We start from the raw sequence: 19,872 nt of genomic DNA on the forward strand, positions 1-19,872 counted from the left end.
ATGTGGTCATTAAGCATAGTCAAGGACCTTTAGTCCTTTCTCAAGGGCTATAGATAATATTCTGAGCCATATCCTGTGAGCTGTCTTATAGATACCAAAACACCAGGTGGAAAAGTTAACTACATGATGACCAGACTGTACCCAGAACATGAGTTGTCACAATTCTGAGAACTGGCCACAAAGAAATGGGAACAAATGGACCTTGGAACTGAAGATTAGCTGTACCTAAAACAATCAAAATGACACTGGTCAGACCACCGATGACCAATCTGAAGATGACTGTCAGAGCTGACTGTGCTGTTTCTGCATGTAGCCCCCTCCTTCTGTCTATAAAAGCTCTTGCCCCCCGGTTGCTGTGTGTGTGTGTATGTGTGTGTGTGGTGGTGGTGGGGGGAGTTGGCCTTTGGACAGATGTCCACCCCTCTCCCCAAGTTGGCGGCATCTGAAATAAAGCAAACTTTCCTCTTCACCAACCTGGCCTGTTTATTGCCTTTTGAGCAGTGAGCAGCTGTACCCCACCTCGTCCTTTCAGTAACATTTCCACAACAAAAACTGATGTAATATTCCTCTCAGACACGAAGCAGACACTTACAGATATCACTAAAGCTAAGTACAAAATACAGTAATGCAGCAGGTTATTTTTGCACCTAAGCAAGTGACAATAATTAGCTTCATTCCCACATCTTACTAAGAAGAAATATTGTAGGAATATAATTTTATATATTTTATAAATACATATAATATATAAATACACACTGTATGTATAATATAATACAATATAATACATATATGTATATATATTTTTTGCCACTTCAGACAAACACACCCTCCACAGATACTTGTCAGCAGTTTCACTCTCTTTCTTATAGGAAGTTGAGTACTATGAAGCCTCAGAATAAAGACTCTTCCCTCAGGGACAGATTTTGTTTGGATATGACTTTCTCTCTTTTAGTGAAATGAAAACACCACTGAATTTATGAGCAAGAAGGGGAATTTTAAAGTTAATGAAAGTGACATTTATGAGACAAGCATGAACTAAGGTGGTGGGATGAGGAACGCAGAGATTTATCGGATGACTTGCAGCTGCAATGGAAGGTGGCCTGAATGTGCTGAGATTCTGCACATGTGTCCTGTTGACAGGGGTCCTTTTTACCTGGCTGCCATGAGGTCCAGAAGGTGCTGCCACCGGTCATTGATCTTGCCAAGCTTGTACTCAATCTCAGACGCTTTGCTTTCATGGCTGGCTCGAGCCAGCCGTTCTCCCATTTGCTGGAGCTGTATTTTGTTCTCTTGGGCAATTGCAATTTCCTCTTGATAATCCTGTGTAATAAATAGCAATCACAGAGGTCAGAAAGCATGTTCTTGATGTATTCAGCCTAGCTCTACTAGAAACAGGGTAATTACAGTTTTCTACGGCTTGGAAATAGTTTGGGCATAGGGAACACTATGTGAATATGAGTCCTAGTACACAGGAATTAATGGTACCTGCTATTTTCAGTATTTAGGCAAAGTCCAGATTTTCAGTACATAGGCAAAGTCCAGATTGAATTTTTATATAGATCTTTTTAAAGGGAATAGATGTTCTTAAGGGGCAGGGGGAGGCTTTCTTTTTACTTAAAATAGGCATTAAAAAAATGTAAGTATATACATAGAAACAAAAGACAAAACTTGAAGAATTTCAATGCTGGGAAGTTATACCTTATTGCTGTAATCACCAACCACATGTTCTATTTAGAATCAATCCTCCTACACGTTAACTGCCAAGAGGCTTATAGATGTGTCTGCATGTATGTATATCTAAATATATATGTGTGTGTGCCCGTGTGTGTGAATGTCAATTGTTACTTGGCAGAATGTTTTAAAAGATTACTACTTTCATTTTAAGGAGCTATCTTCTATACAGTGTAAAATGCTGATTTTACAACCCATAAATCATTGACATAAGTCTCAAGAATAATGACCTTTAGTCTTAGAGGATCAATGGGCCTCAAATCTCCCTCATTTACCCAGTTTCTATAGGAGCTCCTCCGAAAGACTGTTTTAGGTAAGAAGGACAGGCTCTCAGTACGGTCTACAGTAAGGTCACTGAGATAGACCACTGAACAGTATGATTAAAGGGATGATAAAGGCCATCTCCTCTTGACCCCTATCTGTCCCCTCTTCCCTCCCCCCCAGCCTCTGGACCAATGGTCCTCTGAGTTTCTTGCCATAGTGACAGCATCCAAAATTTAGAATCAACTTTTTCATTTTTGGTTTAAGCTTCTGTTAGGCAGGCAGCAAATATTTTCTCATGAAAATAATATACAAACACAGGTATTATAAGGATATGGGTATTTTAGCCTTCTATTGCTCTAAAATTACCTTGGGAACAGGGCTACCTTTTCAAGTCAGTAAAAAGGGCCCCCAAAGAACAGGAGGAGCCAGTGAAACTTCATTCTATTCAGGGTTGAATGCTGTCCTCAGACTCAGTACCCCACCCACTCACCTTTCTATGTTACTTCAACCTTGTGGGAGTCAAAGACCAATGAAATAAATGCTTGTTAATAGTTACAATATGCCATTACAAATTTGAGATTATTTTACTGAGAAACGTTTAATTCAATGGAATTACTCCAACCCTAGAACAGTATTTATAGTAAAAGAATCTGCCTAGGTTGTTTTTTAAAGCAAAATGTTGAGTGTTAAGGCCAGTAGGTACCCACATCATAGTTACAGTCTGTTTATTAATTTCTTTATCCTAAGTTGAAAAAATTACCAAGACTATTATTTTTCTTTACAAAAGAGACACCACATAGTGCAAGCTCATGAAAACGTTTTTAGAGTCCATAATTATATATATATATACAAAATGGTATAGTCCATATTTTAAAGGTTACTAAACAGTATAACAAAATCATCTGTGTGTCAAGGTACAGTTTTTCTAAATTTTAAATTACGCTTGCATTTTGCTCAAGAGACGGTTTTTTCCATACCCCCCAAAACATGGATCTTAAATTTCATGATAAAATCAATTGGAGTATAAATACGCTTGGTCAAAATTTATTCTATAGCAACTTTCACTATAAAACCTATAAAATCATGTCTAATAGAACGTTCTCTGACACCCATAAACCAGCAAAGGGTAGAACTGTTACAGACGCTTAAATGAAATATGTATTGTCTCAGTCCACATTTTAAAGCTTTACAATATTAAATACATTGGGTTAATCAAAAAGTTCTTTTGGGTTTTTCCATAAGATGTTCTATTGGGCTATTCGGACCCAATAGAAATGCTGATGCTTAGAACTTGCACTTTTAAGTGTAAACCTATAAAGTTATTAATATCACATCTTGGCTTCAGAGTTTTTGTTTTTCTGTATATGTGCCTGTGCACACCCATAGAGAAAAAAAAAAATACAATTCCGAAAGACAACATATAATATATATAACTTCATAGACAAAGGGAATTTTTCCTAATACTTATTTATATATTTTTTAAGAATGAGTGAAGCTATTGTCCATTTATTCAATAAATAATGGCTGAGTACTTCTGAGAAGTCAGGAGCTACAGCAGTGAACAAAACTGACGAAGTTCCTGTTCCCATAAAGCTTACAGGCCAGTGGGGCTTCCAGGGTAGACAGATAACAAACAAGTAAATCAGGAACATGTACTGTATTTCAGATGGCAATATGTGCTTAAGAGAAATATAAAATTTAAATGATTAATTGTTCAAATGCAGTGTGGAAACACCACTGGAACCATCAAAAACCTTTTAAAATGCTATTAAATCTGACCAATCCTATATAGACATTAAAAACATTCTGGATGCATTTGAACATAAAAATATACTCTCATCATCATATATACCTTGAAATTAATATGAAGCTAAAATGCCCAGAAAAGTCCTCATTTCTGTAACTGTCTATAAATCATGTTTTATAGAGAAAATGCCAGTTTAATGGATCCTAGGAATTTTTTCTTTTAGTTCCTCTCTAGTGATTTTTACCTCTTTAAAAACAAACAATAAATCAATTATACTCTGATTAAAAACAAAGAAAACTAATACACATAAATAATTCCTACTGAACAGGCAGATAAAATCCAAAAACTGAGCGTTATCTATCAGCAGACAATCTATTTCATCACAAACTGAAAATATTCAATATAATTTATATGTCAAAGAAGCCTTTCCAGGCACATTAATTTTATGTCAAGAAGTGTTTGTAACAGAGTGCTCCTTTGTCGGGAAAGTAACCAGGAGTGAGGCCATCTTCGTACCAACGCCTAAACACTAGAAGAGTAAAACACACGTAGCCACACATCTGTTACCTTCCTGAGCTTCTCAATCATTTCTTCAATGAGAATGTCTCCATTCTGAGAGACCTTGCTTTCCATCTGAGTCAGCCATTCGCAAAGCTCCTTGTTCTTTTCACTGAAGACGGCCCACTCGTTCAGCCTCTCACTTACTTGCTGTCGCCTTAAGGAGAGCTGAAAAGTTCAAAGTGGGAGAAAACGCAACAGGATAATCAGAGTGGAACTCATAGCCTGAGGGAAGAAGCAAACGAAGTTTGTTGGGTGGCCTAAGACAAGCACTGGTCGTGCATCTCTTTAGGCCACTGTTCCCGGAGGCTCAGGCCCAGGACACTGCTCTAGCCTAGTGAGTTTCACAACCAGGATTTGCTATTAAGTATGAGTGGGAGACACTGAATCCTCTACTTCCCTCCCAAGAGCCACATGCCCGTTCTCTTATAAAAGGTTCTGAACAATCCAGTTTCTCACTATAGTTGGTTCTGTAGCTATGATACGGGATTACTGAATGTACTATAACTAAAAATATATACATAAACAAGAAAGAAGAAAAGAATAAGAAAAGGGGGAAGGGGATGGGCAGGAAAAAAAGAAAAGACAAAAGAAGGAAGGAAAAGGGAAAAGAAAGAAAAATAGGGAAGAAAGGAAGGAAGGAAAGTTGAGCGTCAGGTGTCTAAAGAGGGTGGACCAAGGGACACAGTGGGAGAGCTCAGTTCCTGATCAGCTCTATCCTGATCACTTTACTTTGAGCAAATTCTTTTATATCCCTGCTGGTTTTCTTTTTTATTTATGTATCCTTGTTTCTTTTTCATATAACAGCCTTACTGAGATGTAATTTCCACACCATACAATTTGTCTGTTTATAAAGTGTACAACTCAGTGGTTTTTTCGTTTATTAACAGAGTTTTACAACTACCAGCACAATCAATGTTGTAAGATTGTCATCAGTACAACACCCGGCCCCTGTCCCACTCCGTACCCATCAGAACTCACTCCCTTGCCTACCCCAGCATCTTCCTCCCAACCTTAATCTACTTTCTAGCAAATTTGGAAAACTCAGCAGTGGCCACAGGACTGGAAAAGGTCATTTTCATTCCAATCCCAAAGAACGCTCAAACTACCGCACAATTGCACTCATCTCACACACTAGAAAAGTAATGCTCAAAATTCTCCAAGCCAGGCTTCAGCAATACGTGAACCATGAACTTCCAGATGTTCAAGCTGGTTTTAGAAAAGGCAGAGGAACCAGAGATCAAATTGCCAACATCTGCTGGATCATTGAAAAAGCAAGAGAGTTCCAGAAAAACATCTATTTCTGCTTTCTTGACTATGCCAAAGCCTTTGACTGTGTGGATCACAAAAAACTGTGGAGAATTCTGAAAGAGACGGGAATACCAGACCACCTGACCTGCCTCTTGAGAATCCTATTTGCAGGTCAGGAAGCAATACTTAGAACTGGACATGGAACAACAGACTGGTTCCAAACACGAAAAGGAGTACGTCAAGGCTGTATATTGTCACTCTGCTTATTTAACTTCTATGCAGAGTACATCATGAGAAACGCTGGGCTGGAAGAAGCACAAGCTGGAATCAAGATTGCTGGGAGAAATATCAATCACCTCAGATATACAGATGACACCACCCTAATGGCAGAAAGTGAAGAGGAACTAAAAACCTCTTGATGAAAGTGAAAGAGGAGAGTGAAAAATTTGGCTTCAAGCTCAACATTCAGAAAATGAAGATCATGGCATCTGGTCCCATCACTTCATGGGAAATAGATGGGGAAACAGTGGAAACAGTGTCAGACTTTATTTTTGGGGGCTCCAAAATCACTCCAGATGGTGACTGCAGCCATGAAATTAAAAGACGCTTACTCCTTGGAAGGCAAGTTATGACCAACCTAGATAGCATATTCAAAAGCAGAGACATTACTTTGCCAACAAAGGTCTGTCTAGTCAAGGCTATGGTTGGTTCTTCCAGTGGTCATGTATGGATGTGAGAGTTGGACTGTGAAGAAAGCTGAGTGCCGAAGAACTGATGCTTTTGAACTGTGGTGCTGGAGAAGACTCTTGAGAGTCCCTTGGACTGCAAGGAGATCCAACCAGTCCATTCTAAACGAGATCAGCCCTGGGTGTTCTTTGGAAGGAATGATGCTAAAGCTGAAACTCCAGTACTTTGGCCACCTCATGCGAAGAGTTGACTCATTGGAAAAGGCTCTGATGCTGGGAGGGATTGAGGGCAGGAGGAGAAGGGGATGACAGAGGATGAGATGGCTGGATGGCATTACCGACTCGATGGACATGAATTTGGGTGAACTCCGGGGGTTGGTGATGGACAGGGAGGCCTGGCGTGCTGCGATTCATGGGGTTGCTAAGAGTCAGACAGGACTGAGCGACTGAACTGAACTGAACTGAACTGATAGCACATTTTTGGGGATTCCCTTGTTGCTCAGATGATAAAGAATCTGCCTGCAATGCAGGAGACCTGGGTTCGATCCATGCGTTGGGAAGATCCCCTGGAGGAGGCCATGGCAACCCACTCCAGTATTCTTGTCTGCAGAATCTCCATGGACAGAGAAGCCTGGCAGGCTACAGTCCATGGTGTCACAAAGAGCTGGACACGACTGAGTGACTAAAGCACAGCACGTAGCACATTTTATTTTTCAATTCGTCTACCAATGAACATGTGAGTTGTGTCTGCTTTTGGGCTGTTATGAATAACACTGCTATGAACATTTGAGTGCAAGTGTTTGTCTGGACATAAATTTCATTTCTTTGGGGGTGTATACCCAGAAGTAGACTTGCTGAGTTGTACAGTAACACTACAGATTGTTTTCTAAATGCCTATACCATTTTACATTCCCACTCTCAGTAGGGCTCCAATTTCTTCACATCCTCACCAATATCTGTTATTATCTGTCTTTTGGATTACAGGCATCCTAGTGGATATAAAGTGATATTTCACTGTGGTTTTGATTTGCATTTCCCTGAAGGCTAATGATATGGAGAATCTTTTCATATTCTTGACCATTCGTATGACTTCTTTGGAGAACTGTCTGGTCAAATTCCATGCCCATTTCTTAATTTTTTTTTTTTATTACTGACTTTTTTTTGTTCCTTATACATTGTAGATACAATGGATTTATTTTCTTATTTTTAGGACTAGAATGATCCTTTTGAGAATTCTAAACTTTTCTGACTTCATAATACTCTTGTCTTTGCAGTACCGGCTAAGATACTATGGAATGCTTCTAGTTGAGTTAAACTGCATGTTAGTAAAATACAATGTTATTTGAGTGGCAAGAAGATGATCCACTTTAGCAGACATTCCGTACAGTCAAGTTGATAATGCTAGACTTCTGCCATTCATCTCACTGCATTAAACACTTACCTCTCAATTTTCCTTTTTACACTAACATTTTATTATGAAAAACATCAGACATACAGAAAAGTTGAAGGAATTGTGTGGTAAACAGCTATGACATATTCCGTAGACTAAAACTGTTCACATTTTGCTACATTTTGCTTTAATACCTATATGCCATTTTTCCATAGATTTATTTTACTTTTCAATGATTATTTAATGAATTTTCTTTTTCAAATGAATGTGAAAATATTTCTAAGGTGTTACACACTTCCTAGTTAGCAGTTCTGTGAGGGCTGGCTCTGTTATTGATTAGGTAAATAATATTCAAGGTTCCTTACAGCCCCAAATCTCTGTGATTCTGTCTCTTAGAAAAGAATGGGAGCTAATCACATGAAAAAGAATAAAATACCTAGGAATAAACCTTCATAAGGAAGCAAAAGATCTGTACTCTGAAAATTGTAAGATGCTGATGGAGATTGAAGACTATACAAAGAGATGCAAAAAAAATACTGTGTTCTTGGATTGGAAGAATCAATATTGTTAAAATCACCATACTATTCAACACAATTGACAGAGTCAATGTAATCTGTATCAAATCACCAATGGCAGGAACAAAAAATTTCAAAATTTGTATGGAAACACAAAAGACTGAACAGTCAAAGAAATCTTGAGAAACAAAAACAAAGCTGAAAGAATCAGGCCGTCTGACTTCAGACTATACTACAAAGCTACAGTAATGAAAACAGTATGGTACTGGCACAAAAACAGGCACATGGTTCAATGAAAGCCCAGAAATAAACCCATGCACCTATGGTCAATTAATCTACAACAGAGGAGGCAAGAATATACAGTGGAGAAAAGACAGTTTTTCAATAAATGTTGATGGGAAAATTGGGCAGCTACATGGAATGAAATTAGAACATTCTCTAACACTGTCTACAAAAATCAACTCAAAATGGATTAAAGACCTAAATGTAAAACTAAATACTATAAAAACACCTGGAGGAAAACACAGGTGGAACACTTACTGACATAAATTCCAGCAATATTTTTTTTGATCCATCTCATAGAGTAATGGAAATAAAAACAAAAATAAACAAATGGGACCTAACTAAACTTAAGAGCTTTTGCACAGCAAAGAAAACCATAAACAAAATGAAAAGGCAACCTACAGAACAGAAGAAAATATTTGTAAACAAGGCAACTGACAAGGGATTCATTTCCAAAATATACGACCAGCTCACACAGCTCAATTAAAAAAAAAAAAAGAAAGAAAGAAACTCAATCAACAAATGAGCAGAAGATCTAAATAGACATTTCTCTACAGAAGACATACAGATGACTGACAGGCATATGAAAAATGTTCCATATCACTAATTGTTAGAGAAAGGCAAATTAAAACTTCAATGAGGTAACAACTCATACTTGTCAGAATGACTATCATCAAAAAGTTCACAAATAATAAATGCTAGAGAAAGCATGGAAAAGGATCCTTCCTACACTGCTGGTGGGAATGTAAATTGGTATAGCCACTACGGAGAACAGTATGGAGGTTCTTTCAAAACTAAAAACCGAGTTGTTGTATGATCCTGCAACTCTACTTCTGGGCATAGATGTAATTCGAAAAGATAAATGTACCCCTATGTCCAAAGCAGCACTATTTAGAATAGCCAAGACATAGAAGCAACCTAAGCGTTCATCAACAGATGAATTATTCTTAGCCATAAAAGATAATCAAATAATGACTTTGAAGTAACATGAATGGGTTTAGAGATTATCATATTAAGTGAAGTAAGTCACAGAAAGGAAAATATTATATGATACCACTTATATGTGGAATCTAAAAAAAAATAACATAAATGATTTTATTTACAGAACAAAAGTAGATTAACAGACATAGAAAACAAACTTATGGTTACCAAAGGAAACAGTGACTGAGGGCAGGGAACTAACATATAAACAGTACTATATATAAAATAGATAACTGACAATGCCCTACTGTATAGCACACAGAACTATATTCAATCTTATAATAACTGATAATGGAAAATAATCTGAAAATTATATATACACACACACACACACACACATATTCTGAATCACTGTCCTGAAAACCTGAAACTAACACAACACTGTAAATTAACTATATTTCCATTTAAAAAACAGTTGAACAAAGATACTGAAGAAGTTTTCTCAAAAAAAAAAAAAAAAAAAAAAGTTGGAAATTAGACTATAAGCCCAGGATATTCATGCCAGGTCCAGCTTAGTGATCTGCCTAGAGAGCAAACCCCACAACCTGCCATAATTTTTGAAATGTTACCATTAGAAATTCACTCTTTTGAGTTAACATGATATTTTAAAATAAAAATTTCTCTGGGTAGAGGTGACACGGATGAATCTATTAAGTATTTCCCCATTGGTATAATTCAGTTTACCATTAATTTTTCCTCAAGGCAGAACAACAGTGCATTTACTTGTGGGTATTGATGGGAATGGAAAAAAGAAAACACAGATTAAAAGTTTTAGACACAAATTTCACCTATATCAAGTTCTACCAAGACAGTCCTGAAGAGCACGATTCCTCCAGCACCATTTTCCTCTCAACCTCTGACAGCAGAGTGTATTTCCATCTGCTGGAATGCTAAGATTTTGAACTTTCTGGTGTATATAACTTTCTTTTTCATTCACAGAATATCAGAATCATACTAATATTACAATTTTTGCTTTGACTGCTATCCAAGCTGAAACTATATTTTCATAGTTGAAAATGCCCAAAGGAACTGTTTTCCATACAAAGTTAGAAATCCCTGCCCTTCAGACTTCAGACGATGTGTAGCTCTGCTATGTGTAGTGCCTCTGAGTCTTCCCTCATATCCTGGCCATGGGCAAGAATAAATTCTAGGGCTTTTAGCAACAACACTTCAGGGAAGACAATCACACAACAGAAAATATTATCTACCTCTTTGAGAGGTAGCTATTAGGTTAAAAGAGGATAATACCTACCCTCTTTTCAGAGACAGGGAGAGAGGAGGTTAGACACATTTGAGGGCCACGTTGACCAGTAAAGCTTGAGTTTTTGATACATGTTGCAATATAATGTTATGATCAAATACCAGAGGCAGATGAGATTCAAAAACAATCTCTATCACTTACTACAGATTATGACCAGGGCAAGATTATTCATCTTTCTTAAGCTTTATTTTCACTGTTTGTAAATTAATCTTCCATTTGTCCCAAATTTCACTAAATGTCTATGGTTTGCAGTAAACATGTGTCTGCTATATGAAATGTCTTATGTACTGGAACACTGGAGGCTCATAATAAAATCTATTCTTCAAAGAAGAAAATAATTCAAGAAAGTGACCAGTAGATCTTAAAGAGCTAACAAAAGTTAAATGCTCAGTCACTTCAGTCGTGTCCAATTCTTTGCAACACCATGGATCATAGACCACCAAGCTCCTCTGTCCATGAGATTTTCCGAGCAAGAATACTAGAGTGGGTTGCCATGCCCTCCTCTGGGGGATCTTCCCAATCCTGGGATTGAACCCAAGTCTCCAGCGTCTCCTGCACTGCAGGTGGATACTTTACCACGTGAGCCCTCAGAGAAGCCCAACAAAAGTTAAGTCTACTTAACTACTGTTACTACTAGTAGTACAACTATATACGAAATTTGCGTTTTAACACTTTTTTCTCTTTGACATGCATGTATTCATGAAGCAGCTTGAATACATGTTTCTAGTTTTTTCACACACCATGCAAGTGTTATTTTCATTTTACTTGCTTAGACAGAATAGCAGTTGAAAGAAGGAACAGGTAGGCCATAAACACTGGTTACAAACTGGTGCCAAAAGCTTTTCAAAAGATTTACATTAATAATGGGGACAGCATTTTCCTTTTGGTTTTTCCTTTGAGCTCAGTGGAAGCCCTCAACTTATTTATCAGTTTAGCACATATTTGTGTTTTCTCAAGGGTTTAAACACATTGCACTGCCAACAGCTGACAAACACCAGCTAAAACCTCCAGAGCGGGAGGCAGCTGAACAGGAAACACATCCTCTTCTGCTTCAGATATTTTTACCATGACAATCTGAAAGAACACCGAGCAATGACAATGATGATATATTTAAATCTCAGCTGGAATTACACACAGCTCTACAAACCAAGGCAGGAATGAAAGCAAACAGAAGCCATGACTATCCACAGGCACAACAGTCCTTTCCGGGGCTCTACTTGAAGGCAGGACACTTTTCCGTTACCTCAACTCTGCAGTGGTCACGCACAGGGCGGCCCTCTCCTCCTCGTCTGGAGCCCCAGTCAGATCGTACTTCTCACCAGTTGCTTTCATTGGAATGTGAACACACTACTTGGTCTTTAACAAGGGGATTATGCCTTGCTTCACTTAAGTTTTTAACTTTTTAAAATGAGACATAGGCACAAGCTCATTTCCTTTTGTGGTTGCATGCTTGACAGAAGTTCTCCGGAAATACTAACTCAAGAAGTAGTAACTGGTCTACACTTCTCCTTCCGGCTATATCCTGGCAACTTTGGTATGAATACACATGACTAAACTTTTGCTGATTTAATTGTTTGTGTGCTGTGCTCAGCCACTCAGTCGTGTCTGACTCTTGCAAACCCATAGACTCTAGGCTGCCAGACTCCTCTGTCCATGGGATTCTCCAGGCAAGAATACTGGAGTGGGTAGCCATTTCCTTCTCCAGGGGATCTTCCCAACCCAAGAATCAAACCTGGGTCTCCTGCATTGCAAGTAGACACTTTATTGACTGAGCTACAAGGGAATCTTTAGACTGAAGCAATGTGAGAAGGGCATGCTTCAGCTTCAGGCCTTAAGATGTTCAATATAGAAGGTTTCTAGAAACACTGTTTCTGCTTCCTCTTTTTTTTTTTTTTTACTTGTCTTAGTCTACTCACAGGTGCAAGGTATTAGTCTCTTCACAGAATGTTATATGATCAACAGGCACTTTCAAAATGTATTTTTAAACAGACTGTTGCCTAGCTATATGTAAGTCTGCTGAGTAATTTTACAACATAACTTTTATGTTAAGTTAATTTTACAACCTAACTTTTATGTTTTATGTTTTAAGATTATATAAATCTTAAAGGAAATCAGTCTGAATATTCATTGGAAGGACTGATGTTGAAGCTGAAACTCCAATACTTTGGCCACCTGATGCAAAGAGCTGACTCATTTGAAAAGACCCTGATGCTGGGAAAGATTGAAGGCAGGAAGAGAAGGGGATGACAGAGGATAAGATGGTTGGATGGCATCACCGACTCAATAGACATGGGTTTGGGTAGACTCCGGGAGTTGGTGATGGACAGGGAGGCCTGGCATGCTGCGGTTCATGGGGTCGCAAAGAGTTGGAAACGACTAAGCGACTGAACTGAACTGAACCGAGAACACTTAAGATATACTCTGCTAGCAACTTTAAAGTATATAATCTGGTCTGTTGACTATAGTCCCCGTGCTGGACATTAAATCCCTGGAACTTGCTCAGCTTGTAACTGGAAGTGAGCATCCTCTATACATGATGGTATTCCTACATAGTACTGGTCTTCCTAAGCCAAGAAGTATTACATACTCATAATCTTCGCACCCTCCAAAATATTCAGAAACCTTGTCATTATTCTACATTTAGAGGAACGTAAGAAATAAAATAAATGTCCTAAAATCCTATCTTGATAATCAACAGTATAAATGAACACTCAGCTGTTCTAGGTACTGGAGATGCAAAGAAAAGGTTTGTCCTCAAGAGCTTCAGAGTCTTCAAATCAAATTTCAAACATAAAAAGAAAATGAGAAGAAGGGAGGAACAAAGGAACAGTGTGCTGTCACACGATGGCATAGATGAAAAGGTAGTTGGGAGTTCAGAGAAAAGACAGAGGTCTCAGCATCTCAAACAGTGGCATCACAGGAGTGTTGGAATTCAAGAGAAGAGGATAGATTAGAAAATCAAAAAAGAAGGAATGAATACTCTAGGCAGGAAGTTTAGGCAAGAAGAATGGCCTGAGCAAGATCTTGGGGTAGAGGATTTCATGGTAGGTTTGGGAAGGTGATGGGAGCCGGTATTTAAAGTGTTCTCTCTCTGAAAGCTTCACAGACCTCAAATAGCTAGAGAAATGGATCTAGTCTAATTCATTTCACATGATCTACTAAAAAGTACTGAGTCAGCAAGCAGTGCTAGACTTGTCTCAGTTTTAAGAAAAATGGATGAATAAAGCTCACAAGGGTAACTTAACATTGCTGTGATCATTCTCAAATGACTATATCCACCAAATATCTTTTATTTATATATGCTATGATACAATCTTTACATTAAAAAGTATACACTAATTTACTAGATGGTATAGATTCTGGATTGAAAACTCAAAAAAGAATAAAGTGTGACGAATATCAACACACTCCATTTAAGTTCCTCACTGGGTTCAATGAGAACGTACAATCCTGGGAAAAGTGACTAAATGAATTTTGAATGCAAATCATTGACATGCTTAACGATAATCATCTCTTACAATTCTTTCTTTTAAAAGCACATACACACACACACACGTGTGCACGTGTGCATTTGCCAAGTGTGCTCCAGAATTTTTCTCCAGTTCATCCTTCCCACAGCTACTTCTCTCCAGCCAGGAGTGTTGGAATAGAGCAGGTTCTCTTTCTGCTCTATTCCTGTACCTTTTTCAAGCCCCAAACTTGTCTAACACCTCCACTTTTCCCCCTACACCAAGCCGTCTTTTCCACTCTGATCTCAGCACTCAATTCAAGATTCATCCAGTTCAATAAGCACTTCCTTTATCTTCTGTGATCCACACTGTCCTTAGTTTGCTTACATTTTTGTATATTGTTTTACTTATACCTGGTTTTCCTCTTCACTGTATAAGTTCTTTTTAACGGATTTTAGTCTCAGCTCAATGATAAACTACACAGTAGGGACATCTACTCTAGCTTGTGAAATTCTCAATAATTAATGTGACTGATTCGTTTAACAAATATGCATCATAACCTATTTTGTGCCAGGCAAGGCAATGAAGGTGCAGTAAGGAACCCTACAGACATGGTTCCCGCTCCCTGAAACGTATGATCTCAAGGCCGTAAGTCAGAGCCATTCTTCACTTAGGGGCTCTATTATTCCTATTTGCCTTGAGTGTCCACTCCTTGTCACTCCACCAATCTTTCAGTTTCATTTCCAAACCAAAACCCATTCTGGGATCTCTTTTAAGGTATTGTGCACACAGAATGTGGGCTTCCCAGGGGCACTAGTGGGAAAGAACCCGCTTGCCAATGCAGATGATGTAGAACATGCAGGTTCGATCCCTGGGTCAGGAAGATCCCCTGGAGGAGGGCATGGCAGCCCACTGCAGTGTTCTTGCCTGGAGAACTCCATGGACAGAGGAGCCTGGTAAACTATAGTCCATAGGGTTGCAAAGAGTTGGACACAACTGAAGTGACTTACCCTGCATGCACTTTGAATGCACTTACTAAATGAGTCAAGTATGGCTAAAAATGTCATATACCCATGAATTGTGAGGAAACAACTATCATAAATCAAGAGCAATCAGATCAGATCAGATCAGTTGCTCAGTCGTGTCCAACTTTTTGCGACCCCATGAATCGCAGCACACCAGGCCTCCCTGTCCATCACCAACTCCCGGAGTTCACTCAGACTCATGTCCATCGAGTCAGTGATGCCATCCAACCATCTCACCCTCTGTCGTCCCCTTCTCCTCCTGCCCCCAATCCCTCCCAGCATCAGAGTCTTTTCCAATGAGTCAACTCTTTGCATGAGGTGGCCAAAGTACTGGAGTTTCAGCTTTACCATCATTCCTTCCAAAGAAATCCCAGGGCGGATCTCCTTCAGAATGGACTGGTTGGATCTCCTTGCAGTCCGAGGGACTCGCAAGAGTCTTCTCCAATACCACAGTTCAAAAGTATCAATTCTTCGGCACTCAGCCTTCTTCACAGTCCAACTCTCACATCCATACATGACCCCAGGAAAAACCATAGCCTTGACTAGACGGACCTTTGTTGGCAAAGTAATGTCTCTGCTTTTGAATATGCTATCTAGGTTGGTCATAACTTTCCTTCCAAGGAGTGAGTGTCTTTTAATTTCATGGCTGCAGTCACCATCTGCAGTGATTTTGGAGCCCCCCAAAATAAAGTCTGACACTGTTTCCAATGTTAAATGTACAAAACCGAGCTTCCCCAGTTGCTCAGCAGTAAAGAACCTTCCTGTATGCAGGAGATATGGGTTTGATCTCTGGGTCAGGAATATTGCCTGGAGAAGGCAATATTGGAGGCAATACTGGAAACCCACTCCAGTATTCTTGCCAGGAAAATCCCATGGACAGAGGAGGCTGGTGGACCACGATCCATGGGGTTGCAAAGAGTTGGACACGACTGAAGTGACTGAGCATGCATACACATACAAACCACTCATAGCATCAGCTAAAACTGCAAATAAAACCATGCTTTTTTACCTGTTGTAAGTATGAAAGGGACCACCAATACCTACCTAGCAAAACCACATCCATGTACCACATAACTGTACTTCCTTTTCAAAATATTTTGACAGTCAGTAAAAGAAAGAGCAAGAGAATCCAGTTTGGATACATTTAAAATAGAGTGTTAAGATATAATTGTCTAAATTTGAAGCATTGTCATAATAAGCCCAGAGTTTTCCTCTATCCAAGTGGGACAGGTCCAAATGTGGACACAGCCACAGACATTTCAAACCATCTTCTAGTTTGCAGCCTTTCTGAGCGGATGCTGAGTGTCTAGAGTTTGTCTCACCTGGTGGCATAGTTCTTCCCACTGCCTCTGCAGAAGCTCCATGCGTTCGTTAAGGATGGAGATATCATCTGCACTGATGTAAGCACAGAGAGCCTTCTTCAGCAGTGTCAGCTGTGCCAAGTCATCTGTCCAGCTCCCAACTGTGTTTTCCAATTCCTAGATTTTTTTTTTAAAGAAAAGCACAAAACTTGAATACTCATGGGCATCTATCATCACCAATTTCTCAAGTGTATTTGAAATCCCTCTTAATGTCTCTGGGCTTCCAGGTGGCATCTGGGAATGCAGCAGATATGAGGCTTGGGTTTGATCCCCTGGAGGAGGGCACATCAACCCTGTACTCTTGCCTGGAGAATCCCAGGGACAGAGAAGTCTGGCAGGCTACAGTCCATAGGGTTGCAAAGAGTTGGACACAATGAAAGTGACTTGTCACTGGCACTTGATGTCACTGCCTTTCCATTCCATTCTATTTGAACACCCAAACTGTTTATCTATTGGGTTGGTCAAAAAGTTCATTCAGGTTTTTCCATCAGATGTTATGAAAAAAACTGAATGAACTTTTTGGCCAACTCAACACTTTTCTTCCTACATAATCTGATAATTTGCCAGGTTCTTCTGATATAGTACCAGGTTGCTTGCAGAATCTTTCCTAACTGGAAATGGAGATCTATTTTCCACTTCACTGACCACTTCTGATTGTCTTTCCTAGTTCAAGTTTCATCACCATATTGATCTTACTTTTTTTTTTTTTTAATTTTATTTTATTTTTAAACTTTACAATATTGTATTGGTTTTGCCAAATATCGAAAGGAATCCGCCACAGGTATACATGTGTTCCCCATCCTGAACCCTCCTCCCTCCTCCCTCCCCATACCATCCCTCTGGGTCGTCCCAGTGCACCAGCCCCAAGCATCCAGTATCGTGATCTTACTTATTTTTAAATCAGCTTAATAAAATCCTTTACCTTTGTCTCAAGTGACGGATCATGTTTGTGAAATACTTTTTAAAAATCCAAACTACTAGATTTAACTCTCATCTTCAAACACTATCAATTGCTACAGACTTATTGATACATTGTAGCTAAAAAGATGTATTGCTGGTATTACTTGATTTAAAATAATGGGCTGAATATGTTTACTGCAGAAGAAGAGAGATCATTCAGCTACTGGTAAAATACGTATTTTGTCCTTTCGGGGAACAATTTCAGGAAAAAAAAATCCATATAATAATATTTGAATGTTTTTTCAACAGTTTTTGCAATGCTTTGAACAGATGACTAGTTTTAAAATTTGTATAGCTCTTGCTTTTTGCCAGCTGTTGATGTTTTTAGATTCCAGCTAATTTTGTTCATGAATAGAATATTTCACATGGCTTTTACCTTCTCTTTTGTCTCATTAAACAGGAGACAAGTTTCCAAAGGCAAAAGGCAATTAACGATAGTCTGAGGCTAACTTCTCAGGCAATTTAAGCAAACTAGGTTTTAGCCAGAATTTTCTAGGTAATTGCTTTGTTTTGCTGCTAAGGTGGTTTGGGGGAGAGAGTAGCAGGAAGCTGGACCGAAATGCATCCTTCTAATCTCCAAACTTAATAGCAGGGCATGTTTGTAACTGCTGTGTATTTTGGGACACAAGGTCCCATGGTAACAGTGTTTGGCTGAAAGACCAAACCATCCGGGAGTATTAAATATGCAGCATTTCTGTTTATATCTGTAGTCATATTAAACTGCCATATCACTGTAAAGATTTTCTTCTTTTTATACCAATTTCCAACTCCACCCCAAACTCAAATATCAGATTTGGTGTATGGGTTTAAAAAAGAAACACCAGCACCAGGGCCCAACTATCACAGACTCACGGACTCCATTTTAGATGTTTGTGTGATAAAAATATAGCCTTTGGATTCAGGAAACTCTGATAATTACCAACTTTGAAAAGTTATTAAATTTCTAGCTGCTTCGTTTTCCACATCTGCAGAAGGGAAATAACAGACTGTCCTTAGGAGCTTGTGTTCATGCCAATGCAGATAACACTGGCCAGCTATGGGCACACAGGGGCCCACTAAACGCCCATTCCTGCCTCTTGAAAGTTTTCTTTAATCATTTGTCATAGATTCACAGTCAAAGACTTAAATATTTTTTAATCTTTGCATAGTACTGACTTTACATCTCTAGATAATATTTCACTCCCTTATCATCCATGACATAAAGTACACTACCTTTCTTTTTCCTAAATCTGCCTCTTTTCAGTTTCAAAGATCATCTTCACATTTTAATACTGAAGAAAAATTCTTATATCTACTCTTTTAATGATTTCTGGACTTCTCTAAAAATTAATCTTTCTTGGGACCTCCCTGGTGGTCCAGTGGCTAAGACTCTGAGCTCTCAAAGCAGGGGACCTGGGTTCGATCCCCGGTCAGTGAACTAGATTCTACATGCCTCAACTAGAGATCCTGTGTGCTGCAACTAAGATCTGGTGCAGCCAAAAAGAAATCTTTTTTCTTTTTTTAATTAATCTTTCTTAAAGGCTTCTAAATCATTTATATCTGTGTGAAGTTTTAAACAAAGTCACTCCAGTGCAGTAATTTACAAATGACTTGGAGAACATGAGGACATGTTTCATTGGAGGGAAAAAGCATCTTTAAAGATAACTTTATTTTGATCTGCATATTGCTCAGCAGAGAACTGCTGTCTTGGCACTTGACTTAGCTACTCAGGAGTGAATGGAACAAATCCTACAGACACTAAATCATGTTGGTCTCACTGAGTGCCCCGTGCAGGGAGCAGCCTGTTTTAGCTACTGATTGGCTTCCAAGTGCCATTTGAGGTGTTGATCACAATCTCTAAATTGATAGGGCCCTGAAGATACAAAGGACTGTGTGACTCAATGCAGTAAGTGAAATCAGCTAATATAGTTCCTGGTTTTTCTAACAGAAAAGAGCCTAGAGGGCAGGTTGTGTTTCTCCAAGGACTGCGGTCTACAGAATTTCCATGTCGCCGAGCCTCACTCTTCTACATGTGAACTAGACTCTTCTGCTGAATGACTGTCCAGTGTGGACGGTTTAGAAGGATTGTCTTTATTGCTCTTAATCTACATTTTAACTGTCTTTTAATATTGTGTTTTACATTTTCATTGACTCACTCATGGTAATCCATAAACTAGTCTATAATTTCATCAACTGCAATAAATCAATAAGCAAGTTTCACCAGAGTTGTCTGCCCTAATGCAAGATACCAGAAACTTGCACCTACAGGTAGACAATTACAGAAGCTCAACTGAATTATGCTTTCAAAGGCATCACACTAGAAGCACAAGAAAGTGGAAGTGTTAGTCACTCAGTTGTGTCTAACTCTTTGTGGCCCCATGGATCATAGCCTGCCAGGCTCTGTCCATGGAACCCTCAAGGCAAGAATACTG

General features: G+C 38.9%; 1 protein-coding gene across 18 annotated transcripts in view; it reads right to left on the reverse strand.

Annotated features, from left to right (window-relative positions):
• SYNE1 (spectrin repeat containing nuclear envelope protein 1) overlaps positions 1-19,872 on the reverse strand; it is a 497,963-nt gene that overhangs the window by 69,382 nt on the left and 408,709 nt on the right. For all 18 annotated transcript variants that reach the window (XM_061428348.1, XM_061428354.1, XM_061428353.1 and 15 more), the window contains 3 exons: positions 16,463-16,618; positions 4,310-4,468; positions 1,154-1,320 (listed from right to left, as the gene is read on the reverse strand). In XM_061428348.1, the coding sequence (XP_061284332.1) occupies positions 1,154-1,320; positions 4,310-4,468; positions 16,463-16,618 (482 nt within the window). The remainder of the gene's footprint in view (positions 1-1,153; positions 1,321-4,309; positions 4,469-16,462; positions 16,619-19,872) is intronic.

The sequence above is a fragment of the Bos javanicus genome, chromosome 9 (genome assembly GCF_032452875.1).
Source record: "Bos javanicus breed banteng chromosome 9, ARS-OSU_banteng_1.0, whole genome shotgun sequence".
Classification (NCBI taxonomy): domain Eukaryota; kingdom Metazoa; phylum Chordata; class Mammalia; order Artiodactyla; family Bovidae; genus Bos; species Bos javanicus.